Source organism: Piliocolobus tephrosceles, chromosome 1, assembly GCF_002776525.5.
Source record: "Piliocolobus tephrosceles isolate RC106 chromosome 1, ASM277652v3, whole genome shotgun sequence".
In the NCBI taxonomy this organism is placed as follows: Eukaryota; Metazoa; Chordata; class Mammalia; order Primates; family Cercopithecidae; genus Piliocolobus; species Piliocolobus tephrosceles.
Genome location: NC_045434.1, coordinates 176,197,909 through 176,218,299, shown reverse-complemented (window position 1 = coordinate 176,218,299; position 20,391 = coordinate 176,197,909). Strand labels below are relative to the sequence as shown.

General features: G+C 42.4%; 1 protein-coding gene across 2 annotated transcripts in view; it reads right to left on the bottom strand.

Moving 5' to 3' along the window:
- Positions 1–1,263: 1,263 nt before the first annotated feature.
- PIK3R3 (phosphoinositide-3-kinase regulatory subunit 3) overlaps positions 1,264–20,391 on the bottom strand; it is a 99,106-nt gene continuing 79,978 nt past the window's right edge. For both annotated transcript variants that reach the window (XM_023221488.1, XM_023221487.2), the window contains 4 exons: positions 17,554–17,730; positions 7,649–7,723; positions 7,013–7,183; positions 1,264–5,009 (listed from right to left, as the gene is read on the bottom strand). In XM_023221488.1, coding sequence (XP_023077256.1) covers positions 4,811–5,009; positions 7,013–7,183; positions 7,649–7,723; positions 17,554–17,730 — 622 coding nt within the window. In that variant the 3' untranslated portion in view covers positions 1,264–4,810. The remainder of the gene's footprint in view (positions 5,010–7,012; positions 7,184–7,648; positions 7,724–17,553; positions 17,731–20,391) is intronic.

The following is a 20,391-nucleotide window of genomic DNA, read 5'->3' as shown; positions in this document are numbered from 1 at the left end:
GCTGGAGGCAACTATTGTAATTTAACAGGTGGGAGGGAGAATAGTTATATATAGATGAGGTTGTAGGTTTGGTGGTAGGAAGGTAAGGGAATTCATAGCCAATCATACTTTTTCTGCCAAGTAGTTTTTTTTTGTTTTTTTGAGATGGAGTCCTGCCCTGTTGCCCAGGCTGGAGTACAATGGTGCGGCCTTGGCCCACTGTAACCCCTGCATCCAGGGTTCAGGCAATCCTTATGCCTCAGCCTCCTGAGTAGCTGGGATTACAGGTGCATGCTACCACGCCTAGCTAATGTTTGTACTTGAGACAGGGTTTCACCATGTTGGCCAGGCTGTTCTCGAACTCCTGACCTCAGGTGATCCGCCCGCCTAGGCCTCCCAAAGTGCGGGGATTACAGGTGTGAGCCACCACACCCAGCCCCAAGTAAACAAGTTTGAAGTGTCGGTGAGACACCCACCCAGGAGCCCAGTGGAAACATCCAGCCAGCAGGTAGGGTTCAGAAGAAAAAACTGGGAAGGAGATAGAAATCTGAGCATCCTAAACACAGAAGTATGAACAACTCTGGGATCAGGAGAAATCTATAGTTCCTAGCAGTGGTCTTGGGATGCTGTGTAGCTGAAGTGTAGTGGGGAGAAAAGACATAAACAAGGTCACTTAGAACAGGCTATTCCCTGCCCAATCTGACTTATTTGTAATTGACTACACATGGGTGGGGCCTGAGACATGGATGAGCGCTGCAATATCCTATGCAACAAGAGGTCATCGCATGTTTGCTCATTACATTCCCAGAATACAGGAAGCTCAACAGTGTGCCTTGGCAGGAGATGACAAGGGCCTAGGGCAACAAGAGGATAGACTATATATAAAGCTGGGTCCATTTCCCCCTCCCCCAGAGTAGAATGTGGAAACACTTTTCATTCTGGGTAGAAATATGAGAACCAATAAACAGCTTATTAGGAGTGGGCAGTGAGGTGTGGAGGAAATGGCATTCAGTTTTAATTTTCTGAGTCAATATCTGAGACTCCCTGTGTCTGTGTTCGGTGGACAGGACTCTGGCATCATGCCTAGTTGGAGTGGATGTCCTCCCCTACCTAGGAAGAAGAGAGCCTTTGGTTGCCCCAGTTCAGCCCAAGTACTAGTCTTTTGGCGCTTACTGGAGAGAAGGTTTGGAAGTTTCAAGGGCTGTTCAACACCTGAGTGCTTGTCTCTCTTGACCCCCACTCTGCCCCCAGCCCACCCCTTCATAGCATGAAGACAAAAAATTGCTTTATTGCAATGTATTTATTGCATTACTGGAGCAAGTTGGCCAGACTGTCCCCTCTTGGGGAAGGTATAAAACAAAAAGACCAATAAGTAACTCCTCTCGCCTTTCCCCCTACCCTCCCCCACAATTGCACAGCAATGTCTGAACACATCTGGTGACAAGAACAATTTGCAAAGTGGTCTAGGAACTACATATGAACTGTCCCATCACAAGACATACAGTTGGCTTTCTTGGGAGTCAGATATTTTTACGTAAAAACTACATGAATTTTTTTTGGACTACATCGAAGACAACAGAATAGATTTTTCACAAGTAACAGGGCACCAAAGTCACATGCTGGAATTTGTAAGGAAACGAGGTTGTTTGCCACAAGTGGCTGGAGCTAAAGCAGGGTTGAGCAATTGGCCACAGAGGGCCCAAGCAGGCCCCCTATCTGGACCCTCTGGTTTCTGAGGCCACTGAAGCCTCACAGAGGCCTACTCTGGGTTCTTAACTAGCAGCAGAGACCACCTTAGAAAACAGGAATTGCCCAGGTGCAATTCTCAGTTTCGGAGAATACATGGGGCTGATTCCTTGCAGCAAAAAGAGGAGACCTATGGAAGACACCACATTGGCTCTCAAAGCTTCTTCACAGCACATGAGGCCTAAAGTAAGTGGAGGTCCCATCAAGGCTTGGAGAGGGAGTGAAAGTGTTGGAAGGTCCTCATTCTTGGCCAGATCAGTGGTAAGGACACAGGCAGCCTATCCAGGCCTGAATCATGGCATGGCATCTATGGCCAGGTGGAGATAGCACTGTTCTGTGATGAAAGCTTTACCTGGAAACGATGGGCCTAGTACCTGTGTCCAGCCAGCCCCAAGCTGCTTTCATGTCAGCAGCTGGGTTCTCTAGCCAGGGGTATAATGAGCCCCTCTGATCTTGGTCTCTCTTTGCCGTCTGCCTCATTGAAACTGCAGTTAAGATGCCAAGACAGATAGTCCCAGGGTCCAGATCATGGGACAGGAAACAGCACTAGATTCTCATGAAAGAGGCCAAGATCTCCTCTCAAGTCATGGGCGTAAAGACGCACCTTGCTACCCTATCCCCCTCTACACACCAGGCTCAGTGGGTAGTAGACTGGTCACTATGCCATTTCCACTGGCTCAGGGTCAAGCAAGTCATGTGGCAACTGGTCAGAAAAGATACTGTGAAACCTCTCAAATGACCCCTGGGTCTTAGATCCCACAAAACAATGAATTCAAGAACAAAAAACAAAAGAAAAAAATGAAGGAATGTAGTACTGAAAAAAAGCAGCCGTTCTCCACAAGCCAGCCCAAGTGTAGATAAAGATGGTACTTGGTCTCTCCCTGCACACCCTCAGTGTCTGCCCAAAAAGGAGCAGACACATTGAATACTACAGGCATGCATCTGTATTTCCATTTTGGTTTAAAAGACACTCAGAACACACTGAAATGTTAGTACCAGACGGGAGGGATTCCTTGCACGTAATCTTGAGCATCCACCTGCTTCAGCAGGTTCAACACCAGGTGCAAAGCCATGCAGGTGTGCCCAGCAGGAATTAGCTTGGTATTATTCAGTAAAACTTTCAGTAAGATTTCAATCCACAGTTTGGGGAAGGGATGTGCTGGCTATTAGTTAAATGACTTTAGAGGGGGTACATTTGTCTCTGTCTCACCCAATCCTGAAACTGCAATGTAACCAAGAAAAAGCCGAAGATAAGCACTTCCCTTCCTATCCTCATCGCTAGTAACTGGAAGTTTCTCCAAATTTATAAATCTATGTCTACAGCATGGTCCATATTTTAGACGCTGTCACGGAAATAAGTGCTCAGGTAAAGTTATATTTTTCTTTCACCCCCAAAACTAGAGCTTTCCTAGCTGTAACCTTATAAATCAAGAGGCAGGTACTGGCTTCTCTAGCTCAGCCAGGATGCCTGACTGCACAGCTTTGGGTTCAAACAGCTGACTCACTCTGAGCCTGTTATGGTTCCAGGATTGGCTCAGAGGCAGCTGGACTCTGTTTGTCAAATGAGTGTTGACTGATTGATGGGTGTGGGGCATGATGGGGGCAGGAATAGATGCCTGCCCCCACTCCATTTGCCTAGCTTCACTCAGCTGGAAGGCTTAAGCCACATGGAGCAGAAGATTCCTGGCCTAAAATCAAGGCCACTGGAGCATGAGGGCAGACTGCACATAGCCTTAATGGCAGGATCACAAAAAAAGGCAAAGAGAAAAGCTTCCAGATGGCTTCTACTAACCATCTGAACACTAAGCCAGCTTCTCTCCTTGCAAAAGCTTCAGAAACCACTGTATGGAAGCACATGTGTAATGTGGTATGACTCTCACCCGGACCACAGCGCCCCTGGGTCTGTGATTTACTGAGGCCCCTGACCACAATCTGACTCCCCTCCTTAGCAACCTATAGCTCCCAAAACCCCATCCAGCAAAGGAGGGGGAGATGAAGGGAAATTAAATCATGTTTACTATTTCTGTAGGGCCTTTAAACTTGGGGAAGCACATATAATAATGTTGTTCTATATTGTTATTTGGTATATCAAGCCATCTAAAAGCACTGAATTGCACCTTTTCTTGACTCATACAAACAAGTTACAAAGATTTCAAACAACAGATCATTCTTTAGGCTAAGGAAACACCATACAAGCACCAACTTCATTTTATGATTCAAAACTCACCATCCCCACAAAAAGAACGCTATTCCTCATCTCAGAGAAATAGGCAGGACAGAAGGGGTTACACTGACCAATTTTAGTGTTTGCTAAAACTCACAATTTCTAGTCTTTTTATGTTCAAGTTTTGGTACAGAAGTATACATTCATCTATGAGTGCTACATTTTTCCATCAAACATTGGTCTGGCAACAAACATTGTTTTGTTGGCTTCTGAACATAATACTTCTTTAGAGGGAGGGGCTGATGAGATGCTGAAGCCTAAATTATGTTGGTAAGAAATAAAGTACCTTCAGTTGAAGTTTTTTTTTTTATCATCTTGGCTTAGATTGTTTAAATGAAATCCCAAGCCTCCCCATTTTCCTTTGGTTGTCTTTTTCATCAAATCCCATTCTATCACAAAACCAAAACAGCCTCCTTCGTGAGGGGAAGAGAAACTGACAAAGCAAAACAGAACTCCCAGCAGAGCCATGCCCCTGCTGCACTCTCAAGAGTTAAAGATTTAAAAAAGACATGGCCTCTTCAGAGGCTTCCAAATACAACCCCACCCACTATAACCATCAAGCCTAATATTCTGTTGAGGGTGCCTGGCTAAACAAAACAAAAACCCCAATGAAACAGACTTTCAAAAAAACATCTGCTTCCAGCTTAGTATGTCAGTGCAGCGGCATGGCTGAGTCCTAGAGAACCTCAGGCCTCTAATGCCTCCATCCTGGCCGGCTGCTGCTCGGCCTCTCCACTTCACATTCACAGAATCACTTCTTGTGCAAAACAAGCAGTCTATGTAGAAAGAATGCCCTCATTGTAGTCTAATAAAAACTGTAGAAAAAAATGCCAGAGAACCACCTCTCTTCCCACTTCCTCTTTATCTGCACAGCGAGGGCATCTGTGCATGAACAGGGTAGGCAAGCCTGACATTGAGGGAGTCGTTGTGCTGAACCAAGGATGTCTGCTGGTAATGGAGCACTAGCTCCTTCAGAGAGCTGTACAGGTTGTAGGGCTCTGCAAAGCCATAGCCCCGAGCAGTGCTGTAGATCACACAGTGCTTCACTTCCCCATCAGCCCTGCAATGACACACCACAGAAGAAATGGTAAGTAACGATAAATAAAGGGACGCTAAATGGCCAGAAGTCTGAGAGCAACTGTTACGCAGATAAGTGTTTTTTGTTAACCAGGCAAAGCTTGTAAAATTGCATCCCCATTCCTTACAGACTTGGCTACAGATACAGGTGTTAAAACAACCATAAATGTAAATGTTTCCTTTCCTTTTTTTTTTTAGACAGGGTCTCGCTCTATCACCAAGGCTAGGGTACAGTGGCTTGATCACAGCTCACTGTAGCCTCAAACTCCTGGGCTCAAGTGATCCTCCCACCACAGCTTCCCAAGTAGCCGGGACTACAGGTGTGAGCCACATGCCCAGCTTTTTTATTTTTAGAAAAAATGGGGTCTTGCTATGTTGCCCAGGCAGGTCGTGAACTCCTGGGCTCAAGGAATCCTCCTGCCTTAGCCTACTAAAATCCTGGGATTACAGGTATGAGCCGCTGCGCCCAGCCAAGGGTAGTTTTTGATTAATCTGTTTATGTAAGGACTCCAACCAAGTCCTGAACCTACAGGCTGCCACCCAATAACCTGAGTGAGAGTGAGCAACTGGGCTTCCTGCCTTCCTTATTATTCTTAGAAGACCCAAAGTCTTATAAGAACCATCCTCACCTATATTTCCACTCAGATAACTTGAATAGCCCAAGTCAAGGAGAAATGAAATGTTGCAAGTAGTTCTATCTTTGGATAACAGTAATCCAATGCACTTTTCAACTCCTCCCCCATTTTCCAACCGTTAAGACATCCCATTCATCTTTTTGAGGTCCATCTCAGATGTCTTTTCCACAAAACCTCCCAATCTGCTCTTTCTCCACTAGAATTAACCCTTCCATATGTGTACAGCCTACTAATGATCCTTATTTCACAGTGGTTCTATTCATCTTGGATATTTGGTGAAATGAAAAAAGCCTGGTGCAATAGAAAAATGTGGGTTTTGAAACCATGTAAACTTGGATTCAAACTCTGACTCCATGACAGAAGTAGAGCGCTACAAACAAGACGATCACATAAAGCACTGAGCAATCTGTTAATATGAATGTCTTTCCTCTATCTTCTCCACCTTGCCCTCTAAGGGCACAATCACTTTGTCACTTTGTTTGCCTTCTGCCACATCCATCAGTAGCATCATCATCATCATATTAGTAGGTGACATTTACTTCTTATGTTAAAAGCATATTGTATGACACAGATTAGCTCATTTAATCCTCACAAAAACCCTAAAGTAGGTATTATCCTTATTTTACAGATAAGGAAACTGGGCAAAGACTAAGTAATTTACCCAAGGTTACCCAGCTAGTAAGCAGTAGAGCCAGAGGCTGAACCCAGTATATCTGAAACCATCGTAACTCTTTTCTAAGTGTGGCTTCTGTCAATTAAGATGTTTGCCTTCTTAAGGAATATATTCTACACTCAGGCAAAAATCTGACCGAGGCACAGTTAGTTATCCCCAAAATTTCACTTTCCATTACAAGGAAAATAGGCTTTTCTCAAAAGAGTCACATGATTATCTTAATGGAAAACACGTCCACATTTCCTATCACTACATCAACAGAATAACATATAATTTAAATTTTTAGATAGAGTTTTCCTTCTGAAGTAAAAACAGGTCTGTTTAATCAAGCCTTTCCTAATCTGACACTGGAGACCATACTAGGCGTATAGGATACTACTAAAGAATTAAGTGATTTTTTTTTTTCAATTTAAGATCTCACATTACCTTTCGCAGATACCTGAAATCCAACAGCAATACTGCAGGGCCTAATCTACTTACCATGTAAATTAAAACTCCAGGATAATTTCAGATATCATTTCTCATAAAGCTGGGTTTTTTTGTACTAATAGTTATGATCCAAGCCATGGGTCCTCGTTACTGTACATTAACTAATTTCATCTGAATTTTACGAGGGGTTGATTTCATATTAATTAGTGCAAAAGATTTCAAAAGGCTATATCCCCAGAGAAGACTTACACCACAGAGCAAGCATAGCATCCTTTCTTGCTACTCTCACGAATTAAGAATGCACCATCAGGTTTCCCAAAAAGCAAGTCCTCTGCTTGTACTCGATTGATATCCTCAACAAACCAGGTTTTCTCATCATAGTGGGGCAGGTTTTCATCTTCCTCATTGATAAAATAGTTCCTAAAAATTAAATGTTAATTGTTATTCTAACAAGTTACTTCTATCTAAAAGCAAATTCATAAATAAAACACTGTTCTAAATCTTTAAACCACAAATGACAAAGCAAAATTGCAATTAGTTGGGTGTTAGCTTCATTACTTGCTATGGTGCATAAAGCACAGAATTCATGTTTCATCCAATAAGCTGAAATATGAACATCTGAATAACAGTGCTTTTACATCCAGATTTTGAGTAGCTATACTCAAAGTAGCTTATACATCCAGATTTTGAGTTCAGAAGCAGGTCTCTGAACTCCAGTGCCTATAGGGTGCTTTCAGGCAATTCAATTCAATTCAAAAGAGAGTCAAAGTTCTAGATTCAATGTCCTCAAGTGACAATGACAACCAATATTTACTATGTATAAACAAGGCGCATGTCTTATATTGATAACAAAGCCCTCTGACCGAAAGTCTAGCGAGAACTTACTCATCAGCATCCTCATTCTTAATTCCCAGCCAGGCATTCAGGCGTTTCTGTCTCACCCCTTTGTGATTGAGCCATCTGCCAGAGGAAAGACATCAGTGTCAGTATCTATGCAAACTCTGACTGGACAAAGTAGGTATGTCTGAGCCGACTAAACTTCTAGAGTCTAGACACCTCTTGTTTTTCCTAATCCCACAAAGAGTGGGCAAAGATTTCCCAAAATTAGTCTCTCATTACTTTTCTTTCAACTACTACCAAGAGGAACTAATCTTTTCTGGAAAAAGGCAGAAACATAAAGGGCTACTTTAAATTAGGCCCTTCACTTTTCATTTTTCTTTGCTGGAAGATGTGCCACCACAAGCACATACATACTCGCACTCGCAGTGGGACGTTTGTTTCTGAAAACATTAGTTAGGTGAGCATGGTGTCACATTTGCAATCTCCACTAAGCCTGAGAACCCACTTTCCGTGTGATCTACTGAATTAAGTTTAATATTTCAACTAAAAACTTCAAGATCTATTTTTGCATTTAAGCAGGCCACAAGAAATTCAGGGTGGCAATCTGAGTAATTAATGAGTGAACTTCATTACCAAGAAAATCATAGTATCCAGGCTGGGCTCAGTGGTTCATGCCTGTAATCCCAGCACTTTGGGAGGCCAAGGCAGGTGGATCACCTGAGGTCAGGAGTTCAAGACCAGCCTGGCCAACATAATCAAACCCCATTACTACTAAAAATACAAAAATTAGCCAGGTGTGGTAGTGCATGCCTGCAATCCCAGCTACTAGGAGGCTGAGGCAGGAGAATTAAGCTTGAAACCAGGGGGCGGAGGCTGTAATGAGCTGAGATTGCACCACTGCCCTCCAGCGTGGGTGACAGAGCGAGACTCGATCTCAAAAAAAAAAAAGAAAGAAAAGAAAATCATAGTATCTCTTAAAATGTACCAGTATTTTAGATGTAAAATGAGGTAAGCCAGCACATTTTGTTCCTTTCAGATGGCCAACAGTCTAAAACTAGGGTGGATGAGTGGAAAGCACCTTCATTCATCATTACCCACTAAGCAAGGCTCCTATCATTCAGGTTTTATCATAAACACCATCCCCTCAGGGAGGACGACCCTAACTGTCCCAACTAAGGCAGTCCCCAGTCACTCTCTACACTTTACCTTGTTTTATCATCTTCATAGCACTTAGTTAAAATCCATTATTTTATATTTTTGTTTAGTTGGTTGGTTTCGGTTTTTGTTTTTTTTTTTTTTTTGAGACGGAGTCTCGCCCTGTTACCTAGGCTGGAATGCAATGGCACGATCTCGGCTCACTGCAGCCTCCATCTCCAGGATTCAAGCAATTCTCTCACCTCTGCCTCTGTAGCTGGGACTACAGGCATGCGCCACCACGCCCAGCTAATTTTCGTATTTTTAGTAGAGACAGGGTTTCACCATGTTGGTCAGGTTGGTCTCGAACTCCTGACCTCAGGTGATCTGCCCACCTTGGCCTCCCAAAGTGCTGGGACTACAGGCGTGAGCCACTATGCCAGGCCTATTTTATATTTGTATTTGTTTATGTCTATCTCCCCAATAAAATGTAAGCTGCTGTAATCAAAGGGGTCTGTCCTGTTTGTGGCTATGTTACCAATTATCAAAACAGCACATGCACATAGATATTCAACTGTCAGTAAATATTTGCTGGTGGGCTGCTTTTAACAAAATCTTCGCCGGGCGTGGTGGCTCACGCCTGTAATCCCAGCACTTTGGGAGGCCGAGACGGGCGGATCACGAGGTCAGGAGATCAAGACCATCCTGGCTAACACGGTGAAACCCCGTCTCTATTAAAAATACAAAAAATCAGCCGGGCGCGGTGGCAGGCGCCTGTAGTCCAGCTACTCAGGAGGCTGAGGCGGGAGAATGGCGTAAACCTGGGAGGCGGAGCTTGCAGTGAGCCGAGATTGCGCCACTGCACTCCAGCCTGGGGCACAGAGCGAGACTCCGTCTCAAAAAAAAAAAAAAAAAAATCTTCACAACTCCAGGATCATCCTCTATCTCTCTCTGACCCCAAGTACACAAGATAACTTGGCATCACACCTAATTTTAAAGTTCTATTAGACAGATTTCACAGTTTTTCTCAGTAAGACTTGCCCTTTAGTTAACTTGGATTTCATTTTTTATGCTTAGGGAGACTGGAAAATAGATAATATGTGATCTTGATACAACTGATTTAGTAACAAACGCCCTCCCCTACACCATATCTTGTCATCAAAATATCCAGATGCCCTCTCCTCTAAGCATTCTTATCACCCAAAGTTTTCTATCCTCAAAGAAACTGACCTTCTCTTTATCAAAGAAATAAGCACACTGGGGAAAAAAGGCGTGAATTGAATTAATGTACCACATTTTCTCTTGAATCCCCATTTTCTTTTACCCACCAACCTCTTTAAACTGAGCCTCTCTTTCTGTCACACACAGTGTTAGGAACCCATTTCCTAGCACTTTCCTAATGAAAAAGAAAAAAAAAGAAAAAGAAAAATTGCTTTTGCTCCACCCTCCATTTATGATGGTGCCTACCTTCTGACTTAGGCAGCTTTTCCAATCTCCCAAAAGTCCATTTCAAAGACTTATCTAGTTCTGAGCCCTTACGAACCTATTAACAATGCCAGGAGCTGATTAGATTTTAAAAACCATTTTCAAAAACCTCTAATAACTTTAGTAAATATGTTAATTCACATTTAATGTTATTGAATAAGGCACTGATTACAAATAATGCAATAAATTCTACAGGAAAAATCTAAGGCAAAATATTCAAAGACCTAACATCCAGTTCTGATTCTGTTAGTGTGGTAACTGGGTTGTAAAACCAATTAGATTTTTAGAAAGAATACTATATATACATATTTTTTGGCATGGTCTTGGACCCATCTCTCTTTGGCGCAGCTATTTCTTCTTTAAAAAAAAAAAAAAAGAAGGGAAAACACTACTTCCATAGATTACATCAAAGTTATCTTAAGAAATACAAGACAGAAAAAATAGCTGGTGTTAGCATATCTTTTCCTAGCCCTACCCCAGCAAGTAAGGGAAAAAATATGTATTATATAGTGTCCTTTCTAAAGATCTAATTGGTTTTACAGCCCAACTACCACACTTTAAGAGGAAGAGAGCTTGTGTTTCAGTCAGAAAACAGTGCCTCATGCACAGGGTATCCTGGATGGAGAATGAGGTTTTATGATGCAGCATCTGTTGGTGGCCAGTGATGAGATTACTGTGAAGGACACCTTGGAATTTTCAGCAGTCAAGAGGGAGGCACAAAAGACCTTGTGCTCCTCTAATTTTCTGGCACTTACTTCAGGATGACATTCTTATATGATCCAAGTGTCAGTCTGTGTAGGAGGTAGGAATGATAACAGAGATTAAATATTTTTAACGTAACCAGGCCAGTGGGAGCTTGGAATACATTTATTTATTTATTTATTTATTTTAAATGAGGAATGTGGCTGGGCACAGTGGTTCATGCCTGTAATCCCAGCACTTTGGGAGGCCGAGGGAGGTGGATCACCTGAGATCAGGAGTTCGAGACCAGGCTGGCTAACACGGTGAAACCCTGTTCCTATTAAAAATACAAAAAATTAGCCAGGCGTGGTGGGGCACGCTTGTAATCCCAGCTACTTGGGAGGCTGATGCAGGAGAACCACTTGAACCTGGAAGGCAGAAGTTGCAGTGAGCCGAGATCGCACCATTGCACTGGATCCAGCCTGGGTAACAAGAGTGAAACTCTGTCTCCAAAAAAAAAAAAAAAAGGAATGAAACTTGTCTTCCACCAAATTTTATGGACAGACATATTCTCTACATAAAAACAAAGTGGAATAATGTATACAATACTTTAAAAAGAAAAATCACTTATAAAAATTTAGTTATCAGAAATATATTGAAGAATGAGGTCAGGTGCGGTGGCTCCATGCCTGTAATCCCAGCACTTTGGGAGGCTGAGGCAGGTGGATCACCTGAGGTCAGGAGTTTGAGACCAGCCTGGCCAACATGGTGAAACCCCATCTCTACTAAAAGTACAAAAATTAGTTGGAGGTGGTGGTGCACGCCTATAATCCCAGCTACTCAGGAGGCTGAGGCAGGAGAATTGCTTGAACCCAGAAGGCAGAGGTTGCAGTGAGCCAAGATCGCACCATTGCACTCCATTGCATGCACTTTTGCAACAAGAGCAAAAATCCATCTCAAAAAAAAAAAAAGAAATAAAGAATGATTCATTACTTTAAGAAACCCAAATTATCACTACTGGTGTGAATGTAAAATAGTGCAACCACTACGCAAAACAGTCTGGGCAGTTGTTCAGTGAAACACAGATAATTACCATATGATTCAGGAATTTCACTCCTCAGCATATACCCATGAGAAATGAAAATACATATCCATTCAAAAACCTGTACATAAATGTTCACAGCAGCATTACTGAAATAGCCAAAAAGACAGAAACAATCCAAATGTCCACCAACTGGTGCTGATTAAACAAAATGTGGTATAACTATACAACAGACTATTATTTGGCCATAAAAAGGAATGAAATACTGATATATGCTACAATGCAGACAAACTTTGAAAACGTCATGCTAAGTGAAAGAAGCCAGTCACGAAAGAATACATTTTACATTATTTTCATTCATATGAAATGTCCAGAACAGACAAATCCATAGAGACAGAAAGTAGATTAGCAGTTGTTTAGGGCTAGATGCAAGGGGTAATAGGGATGATAAGTAAAGGGTGCAGGGTTTTTTTTTAAGATGATGAAAATGTTCTAAAATATGTGGTGATGACTGTAAATACCTGTGAACATCCTAAAAGCATTGAATAATACACTTTAAATGGGTGAACTGTATAGGATGTAAACTGTATCTCAATAAAGTTGTAAAAACAAAAAACAAAACCAGAACACACCACCCCCCCACAGAACTCCTTTTTTTTCTATTTATTTATTTATTTATTTATTTATTTTTTATTATTATACTTTAAGTTCTAGGGTACATGTGCACAACATGCAGGTTTGTTACATATGTATAAATGTGACATGTTGGTGTGCTGCACCCATTAACTCGTCATTTACATTAGGTATATCTCCTAATGCTATCCCTCCTCCCTCCCCTCTCCCCACAATAGGCCCCAGTGTGTGATGTTCCCCTTCCTGCGTCCAAGTGATCTCACTGTTCAGTTCCCACCTATGAGAGAAAATGCGGTGTTTGGTTTTCTGTTCTTGCGATAGTTTGCTGAGAATGATGGTTTCCAGCTTCATCCATGACCCTACAAAGGACACGAACTCATCCTTTTTTATGGCTGCATAGTATTCCATGGTGTATATGTGCCACCTTTTCTTAATCCAGTCTGTCACTGATAGACATTTGGGTTGATTCCAAGTCTTTGCTATTGTGAATAGTGCTGCAATAAACATACATGTGCATGTGTCTTTATAGCAGTATGACTTATAATCCTTTGGGTATATACCCAGTAATGGGATGGCTGGGTCAAATGGTATTTCTAGTTCTAGATCCTTGAGGAATCGCCACACTGTTTTCCACAATGGCTGAACTAGTTTACAGTCCCACCAACAGTGTAAAAAATGTTCCTATTTCTCCACATCCTCTCCAGCACCTGTTGTTTCCTGATTTTTTAATGATTGCCATTCTAACTGGTATGAGATGGTATCTCATTGTGGTTTTTTCTTTTTTTTTTTTAATACAGAGTCTCATTCTGTTGCCCACGCTAGAGTGCAGTGGGGTGATCTCAGATCACTGCAACCTCCAATTCCCGGGTTCAAGCAATTCTCCTGCCTCAGGCTTCTGACTAGCTGGGATTACAGGCATGTGCCACCACACCTGACTAATTTTTGTATTTTTAGTAGAGACAGGGTTTCACTATCTTGGCCAGGCTGGTCTCGAACTCCTGACCTCACGTGATCCACCTGCCTCGGCCTCCCAAAGTGCTGGGATTACAGGTGTGAGTCACTGCACCCGGCCACATAGAACTCCTTTATCTGCAAACTCCCCTAGTACATATATTACTCAAAACTCATCAATTCCCTAAGCAGAATATGCATTTAAAAAACCCTCATCATTATGTACCTATATTGTTATGGCCGTTATTCTTTATTTTAAATTTATGAATTTTGATTTATGAATACTGCAGTCCCTGCTTATCCATGGGGAATAGTTCTAAGACAACCAAATAGATGCCTGAAACCACAGAAAGTACTAAACCCTGTTTTTCCCTATACCTGTGATCGTTTAATTTATAAATTAAGCACAGTAAGGGATTAACAATAACTAATAATAAAATAGAACAATATAACAATATGCTGGAATAAAAGTGATGTGAATGTGGTCTCTCTCAAAATGTGTTATTGTGCTGTATTCACCTATCCAGACTGTGGCTGACTGGGGATACCTGAACACATGGAAAGCAAAACCACAGTAAGCAAAGCCATGGACCAAGGGGGACTACAGTACCAAAAAAAGTAAATGGTAATCATGAAAGCTAGCCTTAAACTCATGAGGAAAAAGAATTGCATATTAACAACAAAATTCCTTTTTTTGAAAGGGAATTTTTTAAAAAACTGATACCTAAGAAATGTTTAATGTATTTACTGAGTTATAATACACATAAAGCACATTAATCTTAAGTGTACTGATGATAAATTTTAACCTACGTATAAACCCATGGAACCCCACTCGATTCAAGATTCAGAACGTTTCTAGAACCGTTAAAGGTTCCTCATCCCATTTTCCCATCAAAATCCTCACCATAAATAATCACTATTTTTAATTCTATCACCATAGATAGGTTTTACCTATTCTTGAGCTTCCAGTAAATGGAATTATATCATAGAATATTTTTTCTATATTTAAATTCTGTATTTAAACACTCAAGAATATCCTACTAGTAGAACACCAAGATCTCAGCAGACAATCACATAGAATCCTTGTGGGCTATGCAGTGGCCAGTCAGGGAAATGACCACATCCAAAGAGGGCTTAAAGAACTAATGACAATCTTGAGATAGGTATCACAGAATCCCAACCTATTCCTTTAAAACAGGACCAGAGAGAGATCATACTCAGCATCATGCAGCAACGCTAATACGAGACACATATTTTACTACAGTCTCCTTCAGTACCGACAACACAAATTCCAGTATTAGAATAGATCGAGTCCACCAAGCCCAGAGATAATTCTCTGTTAGAAACATCAAAGCATGGACTATGGGACACTGAACTATTCTCCTGGAAGCAGCCCTTCCAAAGGAGGTAATGGCTGTCTGTGTCTCCCTGCACTTGAGTTGTCCTTACTTGTAGGTCATGAATTTGTCATCCATGATGTTATCTAAACTCTTTTATATTTGTTGTTGTTGTTGTGTTACTGTTTTGTTTTTTCTGGTTTTTTCGGTGTGTATGGTTTTTTTTGTTGTATTTTTGTTGTTGTTGTTTTCTTTCTTTCTTCTGTATTTAGTTTATAAAACCCATTAAAGAAACTTCCAAGGTCTGGTTTGTCACATGCTATAGTCTGAATGTTAGTATCTTCCCAAAATTCATAGGTGGAAAATCTAACCCTCAAGGTGATGGTATTAGAAGGTGAGGACTTTGGGAGGTGATTAGGTCATAAAGGCAGAGCCCTCAGGAATGGGATTAGTGCCCTTATAAAAGAGGCCTGATAGAGACCCCTAGCTCCTTCTACCAGGACATAGGTAGAAGGCACCATCTATGAACCAGAAAGCAGATCCTCACCCCTCACCAGACACCAAATCTGCCAGTGCCTTGAGTTTGGACTTCCTAGTCTCTAGAAGAGAAATTCATGGTGTTTACAAGCTACCCAATTTATGGTATTTTGTTATAGCAGCCTGAACAGACTAAGACACTACACTTATTCATGCCCCTTGGGGGATATATTCCTTGTATTTCTTATTGCTTTTCAGGGCAAAGACGGACTTCCATTCATGATTTTGGTGTAAAGCACAGCCTTCTTGGGCCTTTCTTCAGCTTCATGATGTGACCAGAACCACGTGAGCATTCCAAGAGCAGACACACCCTTCTTACAGATGACAGCACCTCCTTGCCTTCTTTACAAAGCTCTTCAGTATGCTATATACCCTCGGCTTGACTTTTGGCCACAATAGCAAACTAAAATGATCTCTTGAGAGGGCTGTTATTAAAAACTACTCAGCATGGTATAGTTGTAATTGTTTACCCCAAAAAATGTCACCTTAGGCCGGGAACAGTGGCTCATGCCTGTAATCCCAGTACTTTAGGAGGCCAAGGTGGGTAGATCACCTAAGGTCTGGAGCTTGAGACCAGCTTGGTCAATATGGTGAAACCCCGTCTCTACTAAAAATACAAAAATTAGCTGGGCATGGTGGTGCATGCCTGTATTCCCAGCTACTCAGAAGACTGAGGTATGAGAATCACTTGAACCCAGGAGGTGGAGGTTGCAGTGAGCTGAGATCATGCCATTGCACTCCAGCCTGGGTGACACAGTGAGACTCTGTCTCAGAAAAAAAAAAAAATCATCTTAAATCTTCCTCTACTGAAACTCTTCTGCCACAGTTCCAATCTGGGTGTATATTTCATCTTCTCCCTCTTTCTCACACAAAGAACCCAAGGTTTCTATGGAAAACCCAGATTCAGAGGTCTCTGCTCTGTCTTCTCCTGCTAGTAGTTTGAATTGAGTGGTGTTACATGCATCAAGGTCACCCATAAATGTATTTCAGAACAGCCTATTTGTTACCTAGAACTAAGCCGAATATCCAGTATCTTCCTTTCTCATGCATTCTGTCCTACGAAGCAGTTACTTATGTTTCTAAAAATATAATTCACACATTTTATTCTGATACTATCTTTCCATTTATATTTGGATATTATCTCTATTATGCCTATATTTGGCTAAATTATATAGTTTTCCCTAATCCTAAAGAATTAGGTTTCACTACTCAAATTACCTCAAGTGCCTTCTATAGACACATTTCTGTTATTTAAATAAAGAACGTCATTTTGTTTTTGTTGTTGTTGTTTTTGAGACTCTTGTCCAGGCTGGAGTGCAGTGGCACGATCTTGGCTCACTGCAACCTCTGCCTCCCAGGTTTAAGCGATTCTCCTGCCTCAGCCTCCCAAGTAGCTGGGACTGCAGGCACCCACCACTATGCCCAGCTAATTTTTTGTATTTTTAGTACAGACTGGGTTTCACCATCTTTTTTTCTTTTTTTTTTTTTGAGATGGAGTCTCACTCTGTCACCCAGGCTGGAGTGCAGTGGTGTGATCTCGGCTCACCGCAACCTCTGCCTCCAGGGTTCAAGTGATTCTCCTGCCTCAGCCTCCCAAGTAGCTGGGATTACAGGCATGTGCCACCATGCCCAGCAAATTTTTGTATTTTTAGTAGAAACGGAGTTTCACTATGTTGGCCAGGCTGGTGTCTAGAACTCATGACCTCAGATGATCTGCCTACCTCAGCCTCCCAAAGTGCTGGGGTTACAGGCGTAAGCCACTGTGCCCAGCCTAGAACCTATTTCCCCTCAGAGGAAATAGAAATTCCCCACTCAGTTCTACTATGTAAACAAAGATTCTGATTTTTATGTTTTAGCCAAACATTAATCTGTTCTTCTTAAGTTATAGCATTTTACTCATGCCACAGCCAGCCTCTGAGATTTCCAAGGCATTTCTATGAATCAAGAATCCTATATTCTGGTTTGCTCCACATATTAACTTCAGATTAACTCTGGTACCCCCTACAACTACCAAGGCCATTTTCCTAAATTCTTACCATCTTACCGGCCAATTCTCAATTACAAATCTCTTCTCCCACCTCTAACGTCTCTAGTGCTGGTAGTAACCTGGCACTAGTGTCTCCCTCCCCATACACTCCCAGACTACTTACACAAGGTGTTGATCTCGGATCTTTCGCAGCTGGATCAGGTCAGGTTTGATACTATTCATTTTCTTATCTATTTCTCGGTTGTCCAAAGCTTGTTTCTTCAAATCCTGCTCTAGACGCATTTTGCTATCATGAATCTCTCCCAGACGTGATTTCAATTTATCATAATTCATCATAATTCTGTAAAAATATGTGACATGTTAAGGCTAAAATAGAAATCAAGCAGACAGATCCTACTGAGTGAGCATGGTCCTAATATCCTTTTTCTTTTTTTTTTTTCTTGAGATTGAGTCTCGCTCTGTCACCCCAGGCTGGAGTGTAGTGGCATGATCTCAGCTCACTGCAACCTCTGCCTCCCGGGTTCAAGCAACTCTCCTGCTTCAACCTCCCCAGTAGCTGGGATTACAGGCACGAGTTACCACACCTGGCTAATTTTTGTATTTTTAGCAGAGACGGGGTTTTGCCATGTTGACCAGGCTGGTCTCAAACTATCTGCCTGCCTCAGCCTCCCAAAGTACTGGGATTACAGGCGTGAGCCATTGTACCCAGTGAGGTCCTAATATCTTATGCAGGGTGAAGATTTGTTTTTGCCTGGCCCATATCCATTCCCGTTTCTGGTATTAGCACCCTGATGTTCCCTGGAGGTAAGGATTCATTCCCCCATCTCAGATCCAGGGATGTAAATACACATGGCCCAGACTGGCCAATAAGAATATTCCACTCTATCCCACCCCTACCCTCAGGCCACAGTGACTGGTTCAGGAATAGGAATAAGACTCAAACTGATCCAATGGGAGTCAATTCTAGAACATTTGCTAGAACTGTATTGTTAAAATAAATTATCTCTTTCCACACGAATTGCTAAATTATGAATATGCAGTTCTCAACCCAGCAGCTATACTGTCACTTCACTGGCAAAGCCTGCCTGAGAATAAAATCAACCCAGAGAAAAACTGAGCTAAAATACAATGTGAGAGAGAATCTCAATAACCTTGTTTGGGCCCTGAATCCAGCAATGACTGAACAAGTAAAGCTATATGTTTGATATTCAAGAGGTAGCACAACACAACAGTTAAGAACTATGGTTTTGCAATTAGCCTACCTACGTCTGAATCTCTGCTGTCACTTGCTGTGGGGCCATGGGCAAGTTATTTAACATCTCAGTGCCTTCATTTCCTCATCTGTTTAAAATGGTGATATGGTTTCACTGTGCCCTCACCCAAATCTCATCTTGAATTGTACTCCCGTAATTCCCGCAGGTTGCAGGAAGGACCCGGGAAGAGATAATTGAATCATGGGGGTGTTTCCCCCATACTGGTCTCGTGGTAGTGAACAGGTCTCACAAGATCTGACGGTTTTATCAGGGGTTTCTGCTTTTGCATCTTCCTCATTCTCTCTTTGCCTGCTGCCATCCATGTAAGACGGGACTTGCCCCTCCTTGCCTTTCACCATGACTGTGAGGCTTCCCCAGCCACGTGGAACTGTAAGCCTAATTAAGCCTCTTCCTTTTTTAAATTGCCCAGTCTTGGGTATGTCCTTATCAGCAGCATGAAAATGGACTAATTTAGTAAATTAGTACTAGCAGAGTGAGGCATTGCTAAAAAGATACCTGAAAATGTGGAAGCAACCTTAAAACTGGGTAACAGGCAGAAGTTGGAACAGTTTGAAGGGCTCAGAAGAAGACAGGAAAATGTGGGAAAGTCTGGAACTTCCTAGAGATTTGTTGAATGGCTTTGCCCAAAATGCTGACAGTCATATGGACAATAAGGTCCAGGCTGAGGTGGTCTGAGATGGAGATGAGGAACTTGTTGTGAACTGGAGCAAAGGTGACTCTTGTTAGGTTTTAGCAAAGAGATTGATGGCATTTTGCCCCTGCCCTAGAGATTTGTGGAACTTTGAACTTGAGGGAGATGATTTAGGGTATCTGGCAGAAGAAATTTCTAAGCAGCAAAGCATTCAAGAGGTTACTTGGGTGCTCTTAAAAGCATTCAGTTTTAAAAGGGAAACAGAGCATAAAAGTTTGAAAAATTTGCAGCCTGACAATGCAATAGAAAATGAAATTCCATTTTCTGAGGAGAAATTCAAGCCAGCTGCAGAAATTTGCATAAGTAACAAGAAGCCAAATGTTAATCCTCAAGACAATGGGGAAAATGTCTCCAGGGCATGTCAGAAGTCTTCAAGGCAGCCCTCCCATCAAGGCCTGGAGGCCTAGAGGAAAAAGGAGTTTAGTTGGCTGGGCCCAGGGTCCCTGAGCTGTGTGCGGCCTAGAGACTTGATGCCCGGCATCCTAACCACTCCAGCCATGGCTGAAAGGGGTCAACATAGGGCTCAGGCCATGGCTTCAGATGGTACAAGCCCCAAGCCTTGGCAGCTTCCATGTCGTGTTGAGCCTGCAGGTGCACATAAGTCAAGAATTGGGAACCTCCACCTAGATTTCAGATGTGTGGAAACACCTGGATGCCCAGGCAGAAGTTTGCTGCAGGGGCAGAGCCCTCATGGAGAACCTCTGCTAGGGCAGTGTGGAAGGGAAACGCTGGATCGAAGCCCCCACACAGAGTTCCTACTGGGGCACCACCTAGTGGCATTGTGAGAAAAGGGCCACTGTCCTCCAGACCCCAGAATGATAGATCCATTGACACCTTACACTGTGTGCCTGGAAAAGTTGCAGACACTCAAGGTCACCCTGTGAAAGCAGCCAGGAGGGAGGCTGTACCCTGCAAAGCCACAGGGGCAGAGCTACCCAAGACTATGGGAACCCATCTCTTACATCAGCATGTCCTGGATGTGAGACATGGAGTCAAAGGAGACCATTTTGGAGCTTTAAGATTTGACTGCCCTGCT